Source organism: Poecilia reticulata, chromosome 15 (genome assembly GCF_904066995.2).
Source record: "Poecilia reticulata chromosome 15, P_reticulata-male-v2, whole genome shotgun sequence".
Lineage (NCBI taxonomy): Eukaryota > Metazoa > Chordata > Actinopteri > Cyprinodontiformes > Poeciliidae > Poecilia > Poecilia reticulata.
The window spans coordinates 7,428,089-7,448,763 of record NC_088844.1 but is presented as its reverse complement, the minus strand read 5'-3'; the positions used below and the strand labels follow the sequence as shown (position 1 = coordinate 7,448,763).

General features: G+C 42.0%; 1 protein-coding gene across 1 annotated transcript in view; it reads left to right on the top strand.

The window, feature by feature from the left end:
• The window catches only part of LOC103476482 (sprouty-related, EVH1 domain-containing protein 2), a 41,682-nt gene extending 22,145 nt beyond the window's left edge, over nt 1–19,537 (top strand). The window contains exons 2-6 of the mRNA XM_008428867.3: nt 451–643; nt 730–898; nt 3,606–3,670; nt 12,750–12,908; nt 13,898–19,537. Coding sequence (XP_008427089.1) covers nt 451–643; nt 730–898; nt 3,606–3,670; nt 12,750–12,908; nt 13,898–14,683 — 1,372 coding nt within the window. The 3' untranslated portion in view covers nt 14,684–19,537. The remainder of the gene's footprint in view (nt 1–450; nt 644–729; nt 899–3,605; nt 3,671–12,749; nt 12,909–13,897) is intronic.
• Nucleotides 19,538–20,675: the final 1,138 nt, after the last annotated feature.

Sequence of the window (20,675 nt, the reverse complement as noted above, 5' to 3'; positions counted from 1 at the left end):
CAAAACGTCTGTGGCATTAAGTCCACTTTGACTTTGCAGCATTTTCAGCTTTGACAAACAGAATTTGAATATTAACAATTTATCTGAAGGATGTTTTTTGTTTAATATTTGAAATAATTGTTGTTTTTTTTTCTTAGTTTCTTTAAAATAAAGTAAAGCATTTTTGTATTGATTTGCCCGTTGTTCTGTTTTTACTACGGAAGGAAGTGGTTCGCACTTGAAGCAGCTTTAACACATACTTGCAAACTAGACTGTACTTTAACAAAGTAATCATCTAATAACCCTAAAGACTTTTTCCAAATGATGATTCAAACGATGAGTCAGTTAAGACTTTTCCTAAAGCACGGTCGGTTTCCTGTAATTAGCATTTTAAGATTGAGACAAACACAAATGTCACACTGATGACCCCGTTCTAACAATCTTCCACCTTTCTTTCATCCTTCCGTCCAGTGACAGCTACATCGTGCGTGTGAAAGCGGTGGTGATGACGCGGGACGACTCAAGCGGCGGCTGGCTGGCTCAGGATGGGGGGGCCCTCACCCGGGTGGGCGTCTGTCGCCTCCTTCCTACGGAGGTGACGCATCTCTCCGGCTCCAGCAGTTCCCAGTTCGTCATCCGGGGGGAACGGCTGCGTGACAAACAGGTAAGACATAAAAATACCCTGAACGTTTGTGTTTTGGTTTTTGGCTGTGGGAAGTGATGCTGAGTTGCTACTGGCCGGACGCACAGGTGATCCTGGACTGTCCACTGAGGAAGGACATAGTGTACACCATCGCAATGCCGACATTTCACCACTGGAAGGTGGAGGACAGGCGGTGCGGTCTGTCGTTCCAGTGTCCAGCTGATGCCAGAGCCTTCGACAGAGGGGTGCACAAAGCAATTGAAGACCTGGCGGAAGGTATGCTGTGCTGGACTGTGGGTTTGGTTGGTCGTCACCAGCTGTGTTTCCATTGAATTCTCATGCAAATTTTGAGCGAACGTTTAAAATTTAGCAAAACAAGAAAATGCTAATTCAGCGTGTTTGATACTGGTTTGACTACGTCAGATGTTGACTTTATGCCTGGCTGTAATAAGCAGGTAAACATTTGCTGTGTCAGTACTTATTCGGCTATAGGGGTGGGTGATATGAACTTAGAATTTGATCGTAATATTTTGTGGTATAACAATAAATATAATGATAAAAAAAACTATTATTTTAGGTAATTATATGGCTTGACCAGCATAAATTGTATGTTAAATGAAGGATTTGTTCTTTACTTATTAGTAGAGATGTGCTGATCAGGTTTTTTCCTGCCGATACCGATCACCCATGAGGGCCAATCACCGATACCGATCATGTAATTTTTTTTTTTTTTAATCAAAAACACTACCGGTTACATTATGTGGAAAAAGGAACCATGAATTCACCTTAATTTAGACAAAAACGTGTTTTTAATAACTTTTTCCACAAAGAAAACTAAACAAAACAGGCATTGTGCAAATTGTACTGCTATCAATAATACTATCTTTAACAGACTGATAACATATGAAGGCTCTGAAGAGGCTAAATAATGCAAAGAGCCAAAAATAAAACCTCTCAACATTGCCAAAAAAATTCAAGTATAAAACTTAACATTCAAAGGCAAATACAGGTTCCATTACAATAAACAATCCAGAGTTACTGAATGAAAACTTCCTGATAGCATGGCGGCTAGCTGATTACTGCTAGTTCTGAGTGGCTGTTTCTGACTGAGCGGAGTAATTATGCAGAACAGGGAGGAGATTGATTATTTTTTTTAGAGATTATCTGTCTCATGTTAGAACAGCGAAAGTTTTAATACGTATGTAAAATGTATTTTTTTAGGTTAGATGCTGCAGCTTTAAACAGAGGTTTAGTGTGAGAGTCACTACCAGGTGGAGAAGAAGCGGCGCTCCTGTGAAATATTACTACCTGTAGCGCGTAGCAGCTGTTCAACGGCGAGAACAGAACCAGCGTCTTACATCGCAGCTCGAAGACTTAAATAATTTTGCGGGTTATTTGTTTAGCTTTCTGACCGTCATGCTAATCTGGGTGAATGTTTGTAGCTGTGCGCTGCTTTACCTGCTATCTGATCCTCCGTATGTCTTTTTTACTGCAGTGAGCCTCGATGTAGCCAAACTCCGTCAAGTATGGCATTGTTTTTATGTCGTATTAGCTTCGTTGTATTGATACATTTTGATGTGCTTCAATTTTCCGCTGCAACACGCAAACTTCCCCATTCACTCAGTGCGTTATAGTTCCTCATCGCTTAGGATTTGTTGCTGCACGTTTGTGCAGTGTGAAGGAAAGAGGAGACCAGCTGCACAGGCAGGCTGCGAAATGAGATGCAGGTGATCGGTATCAGCAACAAGAGCCAATGATCGCCGATCACTGATCATGCACTTTTTCACGAAAATCGGCTGATTATGATAGGTGACCGATCGATCGGCACACCTCTACTTATTAGTAAACTACAGATGACTGTAAATAGGTGTTATTATTTAAACTACATTCAGTTTAATAATTAGCGAGTTTTTTTTAATCTGATATTAATAAATTGTAATGCTGGATACAAATATCTACAAATTTGACATTTTCAGCAGCTGTTTCTTCACAAAACCCTGTGCAAAACTTCTTGGTAAATAAAAAACATGTTGCCTCACGAACAAGACGTTTTTCTGGGCTAAATTTCTGCCATGGTCATTTGTTTATTCCGTACCCAGTGGAAGAATACAAGGTATGACAAGTGATTTAAAGAGGAAATTAGATTTTCTTAAGTCTTATTGGCCATTTATTCAGACTAGTACTTAAAAAGAGAGTGTCAGTTTAGCAGATAACAGGAAGGTTAAAGTGGGGAAAGCAATTCTTTTGAGTGGAAATTTATGTTAAGGTCAAAGGGTCTTCATTTTGTCGAGAATAAACACAGTCACAGTTGCCAATGCTAATATAAAATGTAAATATTCTGCCTCAATCATTTAATAATTATTGAATAATCAAAAATCATTTGAAAACCATCTCATGCAGTCTGACATATCCTAATATCAATGTAATTTATAGTTCTTAACCCTTGTGCATGCGAGGACTGAGGCAAACATAGAGGACCATGGCAAATGATACAAGCTTTACATGTGTGGGGCCGGTTGGACCCCATTTCTACATACAAGGGTTAAGGAGAAATGTTGCTCTACTAAAATCAGATTAAAGATAAAAAAAAAACTGGAAATTGACAACAGAACTGTAATTTGTGTATCTCGAACTGAATAAGTGTCCATTTCTTCCGTGTTGAAGTTAAGAGTTCTAGAAAGTCGGAGAGACAAGAAAGCTCCTCTCCGGTTCATGATTAGAGGTGTTTAGTGGGCGGTGTCCAAAACACGGCAGGTAAAACCGGTCGGTCGTGGCGAGGAAATGAATGAGGTCAAAGTATGCGGAGAAACGTGTTCCGAAAATAGTTTTTCGAAAGTTTTGATAATGCGACAGGATGAGGAAGTTTACATTCAGAAGCTGTAAAACCTGACAGTCGGTTATTGCTGCAAGTGCAACTTTAAAAGAGATGAACGATAGAGCTGAGTTTTCCGAGCTGCTCACTGCGATGTTTCCCTCTCCGCAGGCTCCACGACTTCCTCTACGGCACTCCAGAACGAGGGAGAACTGGGGGATGACGATGTTTTCACTGTAAGCATCTTTTTTTTTTTTATAAACAGAGTCCCTAAGAAAATGAGTCCAAAACATTAAAACTTCTTTGGGGTTTTTTTTCTTTCCCCCTCGACAAATGCATAAAAACGGAATCTCACTCATGCACGGCGATGCATTCACGCTGCTGGTTTTAGTCCGGACATATGTGGTTGCCTTGCACCATGCTGGTCTGTTTGTTAGACAGGGTCAAAGTTGATGCATCTCTGAGCTGAGCGGGCGGCGGAGGAAGTCGCAGAGCCAACTTTTATTGTGCAACATGTTTCAGAGTGTTCAGCGTGGGGTGAGCTCTTACATTCAGCATGCAAGGCGATGTTTCAACTCACTCCTCTTCCTCCAAAAGAAGCAACTAAGTTACTCTTTAAAGAACTATGCAACATTGATTGTAATCTTCTATCGGGGGTCGTAGTTTGAGGTATGAGCTGGCTGCGGGGCCCACTGCAGGGTCGTGGGGCAGAGGGGAGCATGTGTGATGTTGATGAGGAAGTTCAAGTCATGAAGTGGTTTTCTTTGACAAGGACAAAAAATAAATAAATCCCTAATGTGTTTTGTTTCTTAATTTTCCATTCACATGATAACAAAACTTTAAATCTTGTTACTCTAAGGGTCTTTTCACACCTGAAAGGTGGACTCGGCTCTAATGGGGACTAAAATTGTTATGTTTTCAGGTGTTGCAGTTCTCTTTTATATTACATTTTATCAAACAAACCAAACTCATTGAAAAACTTGATAAACCTCACACCTCTCGCCTGTGGTGGCGCTGCGCCAAGAATCATTGAAGGAAATGGCACAAAAACCTCTGAAGAAGACATTGAGCGCAACTTTCTTCTTCTTCAGAAAATGTAAACAAAAATGGAATAGTGTCAGATTTTAGTGGTTGTAGGGCTTTTCTATTGTTTTTTGTAAAAGACCAGGATCCATTTCTGTTTAAAAAGGGGGACCGGAGGGTGTGCTTCAATTACTGGGGAGTCACACTCTTAAGCCTCCCTGGTAAGGTCTATTCAGGGCTCCTGGAGAGGAGGATCCGTCGGATAGTCGAACCTCGGATTCAGGAAGAGCAGTGTGGTTTTTGTCCTGGTCGTGGAACACTGGACCAGCTCTACACCCTCAGCAGGGTCCTGGAGGGTGCATGGGAGTTCGCCCAACCAGTCTACATGTGTTTTGGGGACTTGGAGAAGGCGTTCGACCGTGTCCCCAGGGGGGCCGTGTAGGGGGTTCTCCGGGAGTATGGGGTACCGGGCCCTTTGTTACGGGCTGTCAGGTCCCTGTATGACCGGTGTCAGAGTCTGGTCCGCATTGCCGGCAGTAAGTCGGGTTCGTTTCCAGTGAGAGTTGGACTCCGCCAAGGCTGCCCTTTGTCACCGATTCTGTTCATTACTTTCATGGACAGAATTTCTAGGCACAGCCGAGGTGTTGAGGGGATCCGTTTTGGTGGCATTAAGATCGCATCTCTGCTTTTTGCGGAGGATGTGGTCCTGTTGGCTTCATCAGATTGTGATCTGCAGCTCTCGCTGGAGCGGTTCGCAGCCGAGTGTGAAGCGGCCGGGATGAGGCTCAGTGCCTCCAAATCCGAGGCCATGGTCTTGAGCCGGAAAAGGGTAGAGTGCTTTCTCCGGGTCAGGGGGGTCGTCCTGCCTCAAGTGGAGAAGTTAAAGTATCTGGGGATCTTGTTCACGAATGAGGGAAGAAGGGAACGGGAGATCGACAGGCGGATTGGGGCAGCGTCTGCCCCAACGCTAAAACAATCAGATTCAAATCACTAAGCTCTAATAATCCTGAACTGAGCAGGACAGATTTCACTTGACACTTACTTGAGACCTTCAGCTCTCATGGGTTGGAAGGACTTTGACTTTACAGAAGTTTATGATGCGGTGAAGTAGATTTTGTTGCTCTAGAAGTGCATCTGTTATCACAATCATCAGAAGCTAAACAGAAGAAGTAGACCCTTACTGGTGGTGTTATTTGGCCAGGTAATCATGTTGCTGCTTTTCTTTTGTTTATGCTGCAACAAAGGATAAAACAGTTGCTGCAACACAACATCATGCCACTTTCATAGAGTCTGAGAATGGCCCGGACTGTCGTAGAGTTTTGGCATACATAGAACCTGGTCTTAAAAACTGGTTACCAGTGTCACCATCACGGTTTTAAAAAGTTTCAAAAATGTTCCTTCATACAGAATATATGACATAAAGTAGGGCTGGGTGATAAATCCAATTTTTTTTCACCAATGCACTACTTGGGTCTCCATAGTTCAGTGACATCAGCACACCCAGGATCACCATCTTGTTTGTCAAACGTGTTTTACAACTTCTGACAACATTAAAGTCAGTGAATTTAATGTTGTCCAAGCATTAAGGTCAGGCTACAATTTTTTTCTCAAAATTAGTAGACTAAAAAGTCAAAATATACCAAGAATGCTGTGATACTTTTATGATGTTTTCACACTTGCTAGTGCGGTAGACTTGACTTTATTTTGTGACCAAAATTGCAGCATTTCTTGTAGTTTCATGTAGTGCTGTTTGTTTTTATTGTGCCAAATGAACCAAACTAATTGAGCAACATGTTCCCGCTGGCGATAGCACTAGCACTAGACTTTTCGGTTGGTTTTGGTTGTATTTACCTAGAATGCAGTTTGCTTCCTGCATTCGGAGCGGTTTCCATATGCATTTGAATTCTGCTACTGTTCATTTCAACCGAACCGAGACCTGGGTTTTTAGGCGGACCAGAGTTTGCTTTTTTGGTCTGCATCAGAGTTTGATTACACATTCACACTTCTCTTAACAGACTGGACTTTGTAGACAAACTAACTGGAGTTTGATTAAAGCGGACTAACCAGGGCTGGAGTGAATTTCACCTTTTGAAACTTTGGCATCCTAATAAAGGGCTGTGCTTAAAATATCACAATACACCAAACTAGACATGACAGTGTCTAATCTTCTACCATCTACAAATCTTATGTAATTTAAAAGCTTAACGCAGGAATCCGCCGAAGTGAAACGTAAAATGATGACCTGTACTGCTGTTCTTCTGCATAAAACATTCACAAACTGCATCTCATTTGCTCAGGATTTAATATTAGTCTTCTGTTATGCATACCTGCGACAGCAGATAGATCTCCACCTTAGGTTAGCTTAAAGACATTTTATTCTAAGCCACCACTTACCTCCTCCCTTAGTACTGAAATCTGACACCAGAGCCAGGAGGCAGGGTCACAAGGTCACTTCCTGTATCCCACCAACTCCCTCCGCGCGCGCACACACACACACACACACACACTATCTTTGCACCCTCCCATTTGGAAGGGAGAGCAGCCGCCGAGCTTGCGCGGAGCAGCTGTTTCCCAGCTTAGTGCGGGGCTGCTGATTTACGAGAGGAAGTGCCTCGTGGTTCATCTTTGACTCGAGCTGTCTGTTAGGGCCAAGACTAATAGGTGCTCTGCTGGGAGTGTACAGCCACCACAGAGACACACACAAACACATGAGCAGGAGTGGAGAGGTGAGGCTTCGGGGGAGGGATGGTGGTGCGGGGAATACTGTAGAAGCTTTCAGTGGAACAAATTCGAAGTAGTCCTTCGCTTTTGTTGACAGAGAAACTACATTATTATTATTTTTTAAATAAAGTCTTGTAAATTTCTGATCAAACTTAATGTTGCAGCAGTTAATAAAACCTTACGAGATACAAAAATATGCTTAATATATCCATTTTAGTAGGATTTGTTTAGCATATTACAAATACAAAGCAGTCCCCGTTTGTCTGCCTTCTTTTAAAGAGTCTACCATCAGTTGTCCTATCTGTATTTTTAATCTAGAATACCCAGAGAACATACATGTAGCCTGTATGTTTCTCTTTGGCATTCCAGCTGCAGGTGATGCTAGCCTTTAACCACTTTGATCAGAGTTCTCTCTTTAGTTAGATTTTGTCTAAATTTCAGGATAATTGTGGTATCGAGCTTATACCACAAGTCTACAGGAGTGCTATGAGTTGTGAATCTTTCATCTCTGGCTTCTTTGATAATGTGGTTGACTGCACATAAAAAGTTTTGGTTGAAACTTTAGATTTTCCTTCTTACTTAAGGTTGTGGGCATTAAATTATAGTGAGACCAGCTCACTCAGGTTTACACGAGATTGCTGCCTGGAAACTGCTGGTGTTTTTTTTATGTCAACTGGGGAAAAAAGGTCCATGTTTCAATGGCACCGCCAAGGCACTTCGGGTCAACTGCAGTTGTCATGCCAGGCCATTAGATGGTGCTGTGGTTTCAGCATGTCATTGAATGCATCTGCGCTTTTGACCCTTAGTTCCACCTCACTAGCTAGTGCCTCATTGTGGGAAAATAACCTGTATCTGTCTCCCACGAACGAAGCGCTCACGTAACACACGCTGTGTTAAACTGAACACGTTAAGCAGCTCAACACATCACGATGCTATCCGCCATTGTTTTTGTTATCTACCCACACATGCGCAGAAGAAACCCTGAAGCTGTGAGTTCTGCGCATGTGCGCTTTCATACAAGCAGAGTACTTCACACCTGGGGGGGGGGGGTTACAGAAAAGTGTCAAAAGTGCTGGTGTGAGAGGCTCCAGTCACTGGTGGTGTGTAAACGAGCGGCTTAATCACAACAAAAATGTTAAGGTTTAACTGAACAGTGGCTCTGTGCAATGAGACCTGAGTTCCTCATGTCTTGCTGTTTTATTGTGGGGTCACCGATTTGATCCCGCTATCCACAGTGTTCTGTTAAACACTGATGCCTCTTGGGCTTTTCCACATCTCCTCACCTTTGCCAACCTCAAAACCTAAATGTTTTCCACTGGAATGTTGTGTTATAGATCAACGCAAAGCAGTGCATAAATGTGAAGTTTGGAAGAAATGATGAGCACTTTTCAAAATTAATCTGTATCAGAACTAATTTGACACATCTACCCCAACATGCTGCCACCACAAACGCCTTTAGTGTCGTAGTCCTAAGTTAAATTGCAGCATCGTCAGTTAGCTTCATCAGTAAGCTAGTTTCAACATCTGAATTAGCATTGCTCTCAACCCATCGTTGGAAAAAGTATAGCTGCTGACCTATGGATATATGGCTTTCAAGTTCATAGTGACAGGTTCAGTAAGGAGAGTATCAATCAGAGAAAAAACTCAAGAGGCACATTGTTACTGTGGAGGAGATCAACAACTCAGGTGGAAGAGTATGTCGACAAGACAACTACTAGCTTTTTGGTTCTACTAATCCAGCATTTACGGAATAGTGTTGACAAAAGAGCCTTCGGAAGTCCTGTTTGCCTTAAGGGGACACATCAAATATATGGAAAAAGGTGTCCTGGTCACTGTAGACCATCATTGACTTTTTGGGGTCTTCAAGCACAGCACTGCTTGTAGTCGAAAGCTTTCTCTGCACATTCACCCCAAACACAATGGCAAAAAAAAAAAGTTTGCTAATCATGTAGCCAGAGCCACAATGAAATGGTTAAGATCAAAACAGATGCACTTGATAGAATGACCCAGTCGAATTCATGAGTCTAAATCTAATTTAGAATCTTGGGCAAGACTTGAAAATTGTCCACATTCACTCTTTACTCGATTTGCCTCAGCTTATGCTGTTTTGCAAAGATTTCGCAGAAGCCGGTAGAGACTTTCATCTGTAGCTGCTCGGTAAGGCACCGCTGTGACGTATTAACTTTGCAGAACCTGAGTACATACACACTTTTTGCCAGCTATGGATTATTTTCCAACCACATCACAATTTTTTGCACTACTTTGTATTGGTTTATCAAGTGAAATCCCAACAAAGGCTATTGATGATAGTGTCTGTAACATGACCAAATGTCAAAGGTAGTGGTACCTTTGCAAGGTATGGCCTAAACTATTTTATGCGTACTATATTCTCTTACTATACATTTTTGACAACGGGTGCAGAATTGTAAGTCCATATCAGTTTGTCAGTAATGCAAAGTTGCTTATGATTTGAACAACCTCTTAAAGGGAATGGCGACTGCGATAGAGCTTGTGAGGTGCACAGTCGTGGAAATGCTTCGTCAGTCTGCCATTTAGTGGATGGATAGTTGGATGGGGAGAGCACCAGCAATGATGGACTTTCCTAAATTATTCCTCATTCATCAAACCTAAACTTAACTCAGTCCAGCCCCATTCTGCACGTCTCCTGTCTCTGGGTCTATTTTGGCCCATTCACAACAGGGGTAGTGAAAACTATTGAAGCAATTCTAGGTCGTGCAAGATTGGCCTGCTGAAGGATGAATCCTCCTGGGTTTTTAGTCGGGACATGTTTTGTATCAGAAAATAACCTGAAATGCCCTCCGTCCAGCCTTGGACTGGAATACACAGCAAGAGGATGTCCAGTAACATAAACTCTCCCCCCTTTCTCTGTCCTCTTGTGGCGTTTGGGCTCAGCAGCAGAAAGTCTGGTCTGTGTTTTGAATTAGTTGCAGCCACGGAGGCCAGAGTTGGACTGGTTTTGTACCGAATCTGCTCCTCTTCCCCCCCCCACACACACACACAGTAATGGCTTCTGCAGGGGGGCGGGACCAGGAGCAGAGGCAGTATGTTATGTTATTTTTGGCTAGCTGCTCTCAGGGCTTTGTAAGAAAGCTGGGGGAAATTCTCGGCATGGCAGTATCCATGTGGGGAGCAGGATATAATGGGGATGGCTTCAGCAGACAGAGCAGACCGACACACACACACACACCAGATCTGGGTCATATAGCTCAAATAACATCCCAGATTTGATCTGAAGTGGTATGTAATGGAAGGTTTCAAAATGCTTGCAGATAACATGTCCCAGGACTGTATGTAACTTACAGTCGATGCACACTGAAAACCATTCGAATTTGCCCAATATTTATGATTACAAGTGTTTGCATGTTGAACAGGTGCTTGCAGTTTGAACATTCATAAAGAGTCACTGGCATGCAAACAATGATCACAGGCCAAAATAGGAAGACTTGTCAGCGATATCCAATACTGGATATCCAATCAATATCCTCTATCTTCCAGCTGGACCAAAGGTTATTACCACTTGTGGCTAAGTCGATAGCAGAGGGTCCTCAGACTGTCTGGTGTGTCGGACAGCAGTTGCATTAGACTAGTGTTCTTTTCTGTGCTTAGTACTGCTCAGAACATGCTGCCATGCAAAAGTGGCTATTAAACCTTCAGCTAGCAGCTTGGCACATGAAAGCACAAATTACTGAATTAAGATCTATGCGGCTATTGTACTTTTGAGTGTCTGAGATTATTGAATTAGTGAATGGTAGCAATCAACTCAGCAACAGAACAGCTCATTCTCGAATAGCAATCTATGTTGATCTGCATTTCTTAGGTTAGCAGTGCAGTTGAACAAAACCTTTTATGTTGAGATTATACACTAGGCTTCTATTTTAAATAAAGAAAAAACATACTCTGTGTAAGCTACAGTCCTTGTTGGCAAAAGTTGGCATGCTAAGAGCTACATTAGGTTAGGATAAGTACATAATATAAATATCTAAATAAAGTAATAAAAATTGTAATATACAATGTTGTAGCTACTGTGTTGCCATAGATTTAATATCATTGTTGACCATAGATATAATATAATCAAATTGCATGGCATTTTTTTTTCCCTGTTCACAGATGTGTAAAATAATAATATCAGACTAATGTCCTGCCTGAATTGCTAAGGCTAATTAGCATTCCTGCCAGGAAGGCTAGTTAGCATTCTGGTTTGGAATGCCAACCAGCCACTGATAAGAGCAGATAAGCAGTTTTTATGTCACGGTAAGTTATTTCTACGCCATTAACACAGTAAGCAACGAATAAATGAGGTTGATTGACAGCGCTGACCCTCCTCCTGGCTCTGTTTGGTTGTTTTTGACCGGAAGCAGTGCATTTCTTCAAACGGCAATGGTAGCACTGGGGGAAGGTGACGGAGATCAGTCTTTTCACAGATTCTGTGTCTCGTATTGCACTGTCATGACATGGTGATAGTTTTAACAAATATGGAAAAATAAACTTTTTTTTTTTAAATAAAAATTACATACTGCAGCTTTGAAGAATAATTTTATACTGTCTTTACATGTTTAATAATCATAATAGTGCAAACATGTAGCTCTTTGTAAGACACTGTTCCTCTAACTCTCCCTTTCTTAATCACCAGTGACTTATTCAGCCTATGTCATAGTCCAGTTACACTCTTTCATCCCTTTCACCGGACTGAACCGCAGCTTGAATAGCGCCTACCCATGCACTCAAATAACCATGATGACATGATGAGACAGGAGCAGCACCAACCTGACTGTCAGACGGTGCCCTCAGAGGATGACCCCTGGCTTGCTCCGTCTGAAAATGTGTCTGTCTGAGAACGACATGGCAACAGACCGACTGCCTTGTGTCTGGCCAAGGTTTAGGTTGGATTTGAGCCCTGACAGCCTTTAGCGGAAAAGGAACAGGATACTATTTGTGCACACACACATATAGGCATATCCAGAGCAGTGCAGAGTGGCGGCAAGAGAGGAGAGAAGTGGAATGTGGGGAAAAGTGCGATGGGGGAGAGAGGAGGACAGGTTGTTGTGAGGCTAGAAGAGTTAAGATCGGGGGGGCTGGTGTGTGTTGGAGAGGCCAAAAAAGGTGACTCTGGTTACCGTGTGCAAATGTCTTGAGTTATGATATTGAGTTGCACCACATACTTTATCTGGAGCATTTTTGAAGTTGTTTGTGTTTCTTCTTCATTTAACGTTTAAGTAATCTTTTTGCTGTAACGGATAGCAAGTCTTTTTTTTTTTTTATCTTTGTTGAGTTTTAAAACAGTTTTGTGGTCTCTTAAGATGGCCTTAGTTATGTCGCTGCCTCTTCAAGTCTTGAACGTTGACTCACCGTGCAGCAATCCAAGCTTTGATGAAGTGGCTCAAACAAAACATTTCAACGTGTTTTCCTGTTTTTTTCCCAATCAGTGCTGCTACAAGGCTTCCTGTTTTTGTTTGTCCAATCACGGTGTACTCTAACACTGGCTATTTGTCTGCCGCGTCCAATGAAACAGCAGCGATTGAGCACACATCCTGTGTTTGTTTGTACACTCAGAACGCCACAGACAGCTCATCCAACTCCTCTCAGAAATTGGACAGCTCCCTGCCGCCGCTCGAGTCCTCGCCCCTTCCTCAGAGACATAAGTGCACGCCAGGACATCGACATGACCTGCATGACGCCTACCGCCTCACAGACCACTACTACTTGGACCAGGTAAACGGGTTTCCTTTATTCACAGTTGAATAGATATATATCTTCTCAAGTATTAGCTATTCATTGATTAGTGCAGTTGCATTTCTATCACTACTTTGACCATGTGATGCATGTCCTGATAGTCCAGTACACTCGGTTCGATTACGGACCAAAGTCCCAACATTTGCCACAATTTCAGCTGATGTGGTTTGCTTTCACTCTGTATTGTCAAATGCTCCAAACCCTTTGAAAAACCTGTTGATCACCTCGCCTGTGGTGGCACTGCACCAAGAAACACTGGATTAAATGACATGAAAACCTCTGAAAAAGACACTGAGCACATCTTCCTTCTTCCTACTTCCTTCTTCTTCTGGAAGGGCGTCAGATTTTTTGTAGTTGTAGGATTTCTCTTTTGTGTTTGATAAAAGACCATGAGTCATTTCTTGTGGTTGTAAATACCCAGAATGCCATGCACTGTTGCTCGGTTCCTGCTTTTGGAGGGGTCTCTTACTCTCCTTGGCATTCACGTATGCATTGGAACTGCATCAGATTTCACTTCAATCAACCGAGACCTAGGGTTCTTAGGTGGACAAGAGATTGCTTTTTTGGTCCGCGTTAGAGTTTGATTGTGCATTCACACCTCCGCAAATGAACCGGGCTTTCTAGGTTCGTTTAAAGCAGACTAAACAGGGCTGATGTGAATGCACTGGTTTGCTGTTGCACAGAAACCACAAAAAGTGCAATCAGTTTTCTTACTGCATTTGACTTTCCCACAAGTACAACTTGTGTAAAAGTGGGTTGTTGTGGTAGTGTGTTATGGGAGATGTAGTGTGATCTGTGTGGGCACTCAACTGGCTGGACATTGGTGGGCCTCAGTGAGATTTTTCTTGGTTTGCAGACAAGTTCATTTTAATGCTCTTTACCGGGTGTACCTATAAATGTGGCCTGTATTGTATGTTTGTCTAACGACGTTTGCTCAAGTAAAGGTTCTTTCTGTCTCTCCCCTTCAGCCATTTTCTCGGATTTCTCGACACGTCACCTTCGATGATGAGGAAATTGTCCGAATCAACCCCCGGGAGCGCAGCTGGGAGCGAAGCACAGAACGCTACCTTGGACGCCAGGCGGATCGCTCCTGGAACACGGGCTATGAGGACTACCGACATGCCATTGTGCGTGATCGATACATCCACCCGGATGAGACAGAGTCCTATGTACACTTCGACAAAACAGAGGCGCAAAAGCACGACTATACCTACCCGCTGGCACCTTCCTTGTCGCCCTCAGACTCTGACCCCGCCCTAGGATCCTTGGCCTCTAAGGGTCACAGCGGCTCCTACCACCAGCCCTTCTCTTCGGTTGTCTCCAGCCAGCCTCGGTCATTTTTCACGAGCTCTTCCTCGTCCTCCAATGGTAGGAAGGGGCGGAAGGACAAAGGGTTGGAGCGTGCTCAGTGCGAGCACTGCGGCGAGGCCTTCTACCTCTCCGAAAATCGGAGAGGACGGTGCCAGGACGCCCCAGATCCCCTGCGAGTGTGCATCCGACGGGTCAGCTGCATGTGGCTGGCAGACACCATGCTCTACCACTGCATGTCTGACCCAGAGGGGGAGTACTCGGACCCTTGCTCCTGCGACGGAGGCGAGGGTAGCGGCGGGGGCCGATTTGGCACCCGTTGGTTGGCTTTGCTAGGCTTGTCCGCAGTGGCACCGTGCCTCTGCCTCTACCCACCCCTCCATGCCTGCCACCGGGTGGGGCTTGCATGCGGCTGCTGCGGAGGCCGACACAAGGCCCAGAGCTGAGATGTCGTACTTGGAATCCTCTCAGAGGAAACATCGGAAAAAAGAAAAAAAAACTTAACCCAACGCAAGCACAGGGAAAAGGAGGGATGGGGAAAAAGTTCACAGAGGAGGAACACGTGGTCGTGGCTGTTCGCTCTCTTGCCTTGGTTTTTCTGGGTTTCTCTACAAATTCCAGACACTGAAATAAGCCAAATAAGAAAAAATAAACTGTTGGTGCATTTTGTGAACAGCCTGGGAAGATAAGCTCCCCCTTATGGCAGACAGTTCTTTCAGCTCTCCATGTGGCCATTTCATGCTCTGTTTCTAAAGAGAGCAGTCTTTTCCAGGGGGCCTTTTTTATAGCCAACCTATACGTCATGTATCACATATGCAGGTACTTTATATTGTTATATTTGTACATTGACTTGGCCTCAAAGAACTTGAATTCTTTGTTGTATTTTTTTTCTTTCCTTTAATGTCTCTGTGGCCATATTGTTTATTTTCTATTCAAACATCAGGCCCACTCAGTTCAACAGAAATCAGACACTACACCTCTTTGGGAATGTGTGTGTGTGTGTGTGTGTGTGTGTGTGTGTGTGTGTGTGTGTGTGTGTGTGTGTGTGTGTGTGTGTGTGTGTGCGTGTGTGCGTGTGTGCGTGCGTGCGTGCGTGCGTGTGTGTGTGAGTGCGTATATATGTTTATATGAGTGTAAGTTGAGGCCTTTTGTTGTCTACTGCAGCTTGTAGTAAAGCTAATGTATATACTTTTCATAGTTCTCTGCAGACATCTTTCCTCGCTCAAACAAATGCGGTACAAATCTTAAAGGCAAAGTTTTGATTTTTGAAGCAAGGTTCTGTGAAGGTATTATCAGCAACAGGTCCCTTTCTTGTGAGCAGACAGACGTCTTATCACAGTGAGTTTGTAGAAACGTCAATAAATCCTCACATGGACTCCCCGTTACATCTGACTTGGGTGGTTTAGCTAAAAACGTTTGTGGAAATATGACACTACAGTTGCGGATATCGATCGTCTACACTTTTGAAAGAGGCCGTTGAGAGGTTTGTCACTTTTCTCCGCCAAACAATGTCAACGTTACTAGGAGAAGTTGTGCTGTCGGAATGATTTCTAAACAACTTACAAGACCTGGAAAAGCACAGGAATGCAAAAAAAGACAGCCTGTCACAAAATTCAACAGTTCACTCCCTTTTTGGTGGACTCAAGATTAGACTGACATAATGCAGCTGTAGTGCTATGGAACCTTGGAAATAAGACTTTTTGCATATGTACAGATGAACATGCACGTTCATGACAGTAGACTAAGCTAAAAATAGTCTTGACTGAATCTTCAGGACAGCTTTTAGGGTCCTAAATGTGAAAGAATTTAAATGCATTTCACTACATGTCAAATAATGACCTTTAAAGTAGAAACTTTTTTCTTCTAGTTTATTATTTGGTAAGGTTTTTACATAAATACCTTTGTTTATAATCGAACACTTTAGAGACTTTAGATTACACTTCTGCTTCCAACCAGCAGTGTGTCTTACCGTTAGTTATTTTTTCCTTGCTAGCATAAACATTAAGGTTTGATATCATGGTAGAGTTACACATTTTAAAATGGCTAGCTAATGTGAATTGGCACACTTTCCAAAATTCACTGTCAAAGATGAAATCAGTTCCAATAAGAGACTCTGGAAGATTAGAATCAGTGAAGCTTGTTTTTAGCTAATAGTCTCCACCAACTTAAATTTGTATCATATCGCAAATATTTGACTTGAGAAAATGGCAACAACTCAACAATGATGTCTTGTGAAAGTAAGCGTTCAATATCTGCTAATTTAGCATTGATCTCCATGAATATGGAACAGTCGCAGTTAGTTATTTTAAAATCGGCTTTAGCTGAGCTAGCTAGCTAACTGTTAAAGGTCTACTGCTCTGACGATTCCAGCACTTTCTACAGACTCGCTGCAATGTGACCTCTTTCTAGTACAGCTAAGGGAATTATTAGCAATAACACCTTAACAGACTCTCTCTTCAGTGAATGTAATCTATCCTTTTTTTAAGGTATTCCAAAGATTTATGTTTTTTTTTTAAAATCCTATTTATTTACTCATCACCTACCCTTAGAAGTGTGAGTCAACGTTGCCTCAAGTAATGCTACGATAATCTAGCATCCCTTCATCTTTCTCATGACCTTAAAACAGTGCCTAGAAATTCCCTTAACCAGGTCACCCACTGAGTCTTACAATTCCAGACAGCTCATTTTGCTCAGCAAAGCAAGAGCCTCCATCCAGAAATCAGGATTTTTTTATATTTTTTTTGGTCAAACACTGAAATAATAATAATCGCCTACCATTTAACCATTTGTGCCCATATGCCTTAAAATGTGGAGTCTCGGTCTAAACTTCACTTCTCTCTTTAAAGATGTCTGCAACAATCAAACTATTCAACTGGACGTGATTTAAACTATTTTTGTAACAAGAAATTTCAAGAAAATTTGGAGAGAAAAAAAGTTCTCACTACATATGTAAGCTATGGACTCTAGTTTGCCTGCGATATACAATCACCACACCCGTTATTTTTTATTTTTATTTATTTTTATAACCATCAAATCCCAAATTCTCTCACTGGTCACATATGGAACAGCACAGGCCTGACGAATTGTACTCTATCTTACCAAAAATGGACCCATTGGCTCCCTGGAAGGAAAAAAAGACTCTTATCATCACTAAAATTAACCCAAAAATCAAATGGCTTTTACTTTAACGAGAAAACCAAAAATAAGTAATACGTCTGCTTAAATTGAATACCGTGTTGATAATTGGTACTTTAATTTTGATACATAGCCACAATATAAAATAAACACTGCCTACATTTAGCAGTAGTTTCAAAGCAAACATGTGTAATGTAGATAATATTAAAGCTTGATGCTCTTCTGCTTTTTGAGTTACACAAGTGGAACAAGTTCATATGACATGGTTAGCTTGGAAGCTAGCCTGCAGTCTGCTGCTTTACAGACATCCAACTCAGCATCCTTTTAGAACAATGTTAGTTGAAATAAACAAACCATGGACTGATGCTCCACATAGGGATGAATGCCTGTGTTCTTTGTGACTGTGAATGTTTCCTGATAGTTACATTTTCTTCAGGCAAAATGTGTAGCAGCCTTCTTTCAGATAGCTGGCTAACACTGCCCAGCAAATGACACATTTCTCCGGCATCTCAATAAACAAAGTTTACACTTTAGGAAAAGTATGGCAGAAGATCCATGCTGTTTTGAAATGGTATCTTTTTAAAGAAGTGGTATTCGTTCATGACCAGCCCATGCCTACTCGTGACCCAAAGGATCTGCTGAATACACGAATAGGTCAGTTAGCACATAATATGATTGTATCTCTTTTCTATATTATTTTTACTCCAATATTTTAAGGCTCTTTAAAATCCACCTATTCCTCCAAAATCTAAACAGAACAAAAGGAGTGTTTTATATGATCATGCCGTTTGTTGCAAAGGTAAAATGACTTCCAGGGGTTTCAGAATAAAGTGCATAACCCCCCCTTGATTTATTCAACTTATTCGCTCTTAATTTTAAAGCCACTTGGTTTATCGCTGTCCGTCTCGGGCTTTAAAAGTTGTTGTTGTGAACATGAGAAACAAATTTGCTGAAACCACATGTGACCAGTGTGTGCTATTAATCTCTGCCCTAAATCGTCCCCTCAACCCTCAACCTCATGCCAGATTTGGCTCAGCAACAGAAGCGTGGCTTCGACTGTGACTGACTGGGAAAGAAATGGTTAAAGTTGATGTAAAGGGGGGCAGGTGGGGTTGGCGAGCGCTTTGAATTTTACAGCAAATGCAGAAAGAAAGAAAAAAAAAAAGTGGGAACATTGTCCCACCTGCTGTTTTACTGTCTCTTTAGCCCTTGGCCTCTGTGATGGCAACGTCTGGAACGTGACGGGGAACACAATAAGCCGTTTAAAGATGAAACGAGGCAGGATGTCAGTAGGAATCCCTCGGAGAGCACAAAGTGTAAAAAAGACGTCTGCTATTCTAAAAACAAGCGTTCAGCCCTCATTGTTTTGCCAAGGAAATGTCCTTTTACTGTAGCTGAAAAGTGTTTAAGGATGTCCTCTTTCCCCCCTGGTTGTATCTGTTCGACACATCCTGTCCCCTGTACCCACTTGTGTGTCACTGTATGAATGCCTGTGTGTGTGTGTGTGTGTGTGTGTGTGTGTGGGTGTGCGTGCGTGTTTACGTGGCATCCTCTCCAGCCTCTCCATCCTGTTCCTTGATCCGAAGATACTGGGATCAGCTTGCAGTCTGACTCTGTTCTACTAATTTTGGATCCATTAACGACGATGCATCAGGGACTGGGCCAATCCATTCAGAAAGTGTCTGTGTGTTGTTTTCTTCTGTTTTGTTTTTTACATTGATCTCACATGTCAGAGCCATTAACAAAGTGCCTGAACACATCCACCTTATCTTGTGTATTTAAATTGAAAACAACAAAAAGAATTGGTAAAAAAAAAAACAAACAAACAAAAAAAACACTGTACTAAATTGGATCTTTTGTCTTTTCTTTTTTTTTTACACTTAGCATTTTTACCTCTGTAAAAACAAAACAAAATAAGAGCAAAAATTATATTATATATATCACGTGTATGTTGTACATTTTTATTTCTATATTTGTTTTTTTTAACTGTTTATAACATGTACGATGGATGTAGCTCTTGCTTTTTGAGAACTACAAAGAAGTACTTTGTAGATACTAAAGAGTGGCCAGGGTCTGTGAGAAAATCAAATTGAAATGTGTGTCTTACCTTCTGCCTTTAATAAAACGAGAGAGCACAGAGGAAGCCCCCACAACTCCCCATGAAACTTTTCTGGTTTATTCCACGCATCTCAGATTTAAAGTGTCCAACCTGCATGGTTTTCCAATTAGCTTTAGAAATTGTTCCTGTCTTCAAATCCCAGGATTTGGACATGATTGATAGTTTCTCTGATGTTTCTCAAACTTAGCTTTTCAGTGTTAACTGCTGCAACTGTACCCTGATGAGCTTAGTGGCATAACAACCAAAAAGTCTGAAAATGATCTTGTACTGAATTGAAAAAGTGTTACACTGCGAAGGGGTGGGGGATATAAGGTTGAGATTTACAAAAGAAAGGCCGGAAACATAGAGTAGAGATCAATTCAAAATATTTAATTGTCTTGAAAGAAAATCCCAAGGAAATGTGAGCTAACCCAAGACTTTTGCACAGTGCTACATGTGCACTTTAATAAAATGGAGTATGATTACTTGTTCCATTTAACAAGTCAAACTTGTATATAGTTGAAACCAGATAAAAGTAAAGCAATTTGGTAAGGCCTGGTCGATGATGTTACAGCTTCGTAACCTTCTAGTAGGTTCACTGACAATATTTGAGTTAAATGGAGGCATACTGTATAATCACTGCTAACCTTGTGCAACATGTGGTAAAATCAAATAAGGCAAGACATCTGGAAGGCAATGAACCTCCACTGCTCTGGTATATCCCTGGGTACAATTTTCAAAAGCCTGAAGGAGCATGTTGTGAGACGACATGGGAATGTCCTCCGAAGCCACCAATTGGTTCCAAATCCCAAAGATGACTGTTTCTGTGTGAATCAATCTCCTCAAAAGCAAAATATCTTACAAAGATGTTTGCTGAACCTGGAGTTATCAACAGTGAAACCATTCCTACGCTGACTTGGGCTGAAAGGCCATGCAGTCAGGAGGAAACAATTACTCCTAAAGTATCAGGAAAAGCCAGGCAGGAATTGGCCGATTCATTCAGAGACCTTAATTTCTAGAGGCATGTCTGGTAGGTCTGATGATTGTAAATTGAAAGTTTTTGGCCATAATGACAATTGTTCCATTTGGAGGTAAAAGAAGTATGTGAATGTAAATGGGTCTTCCAAACATACAAAGATCCTGAGCAGACCACCAAATTAGTTCCAAAGCGGCTTTAGGACAAAGACGGCGACGTAGAGTGGCCA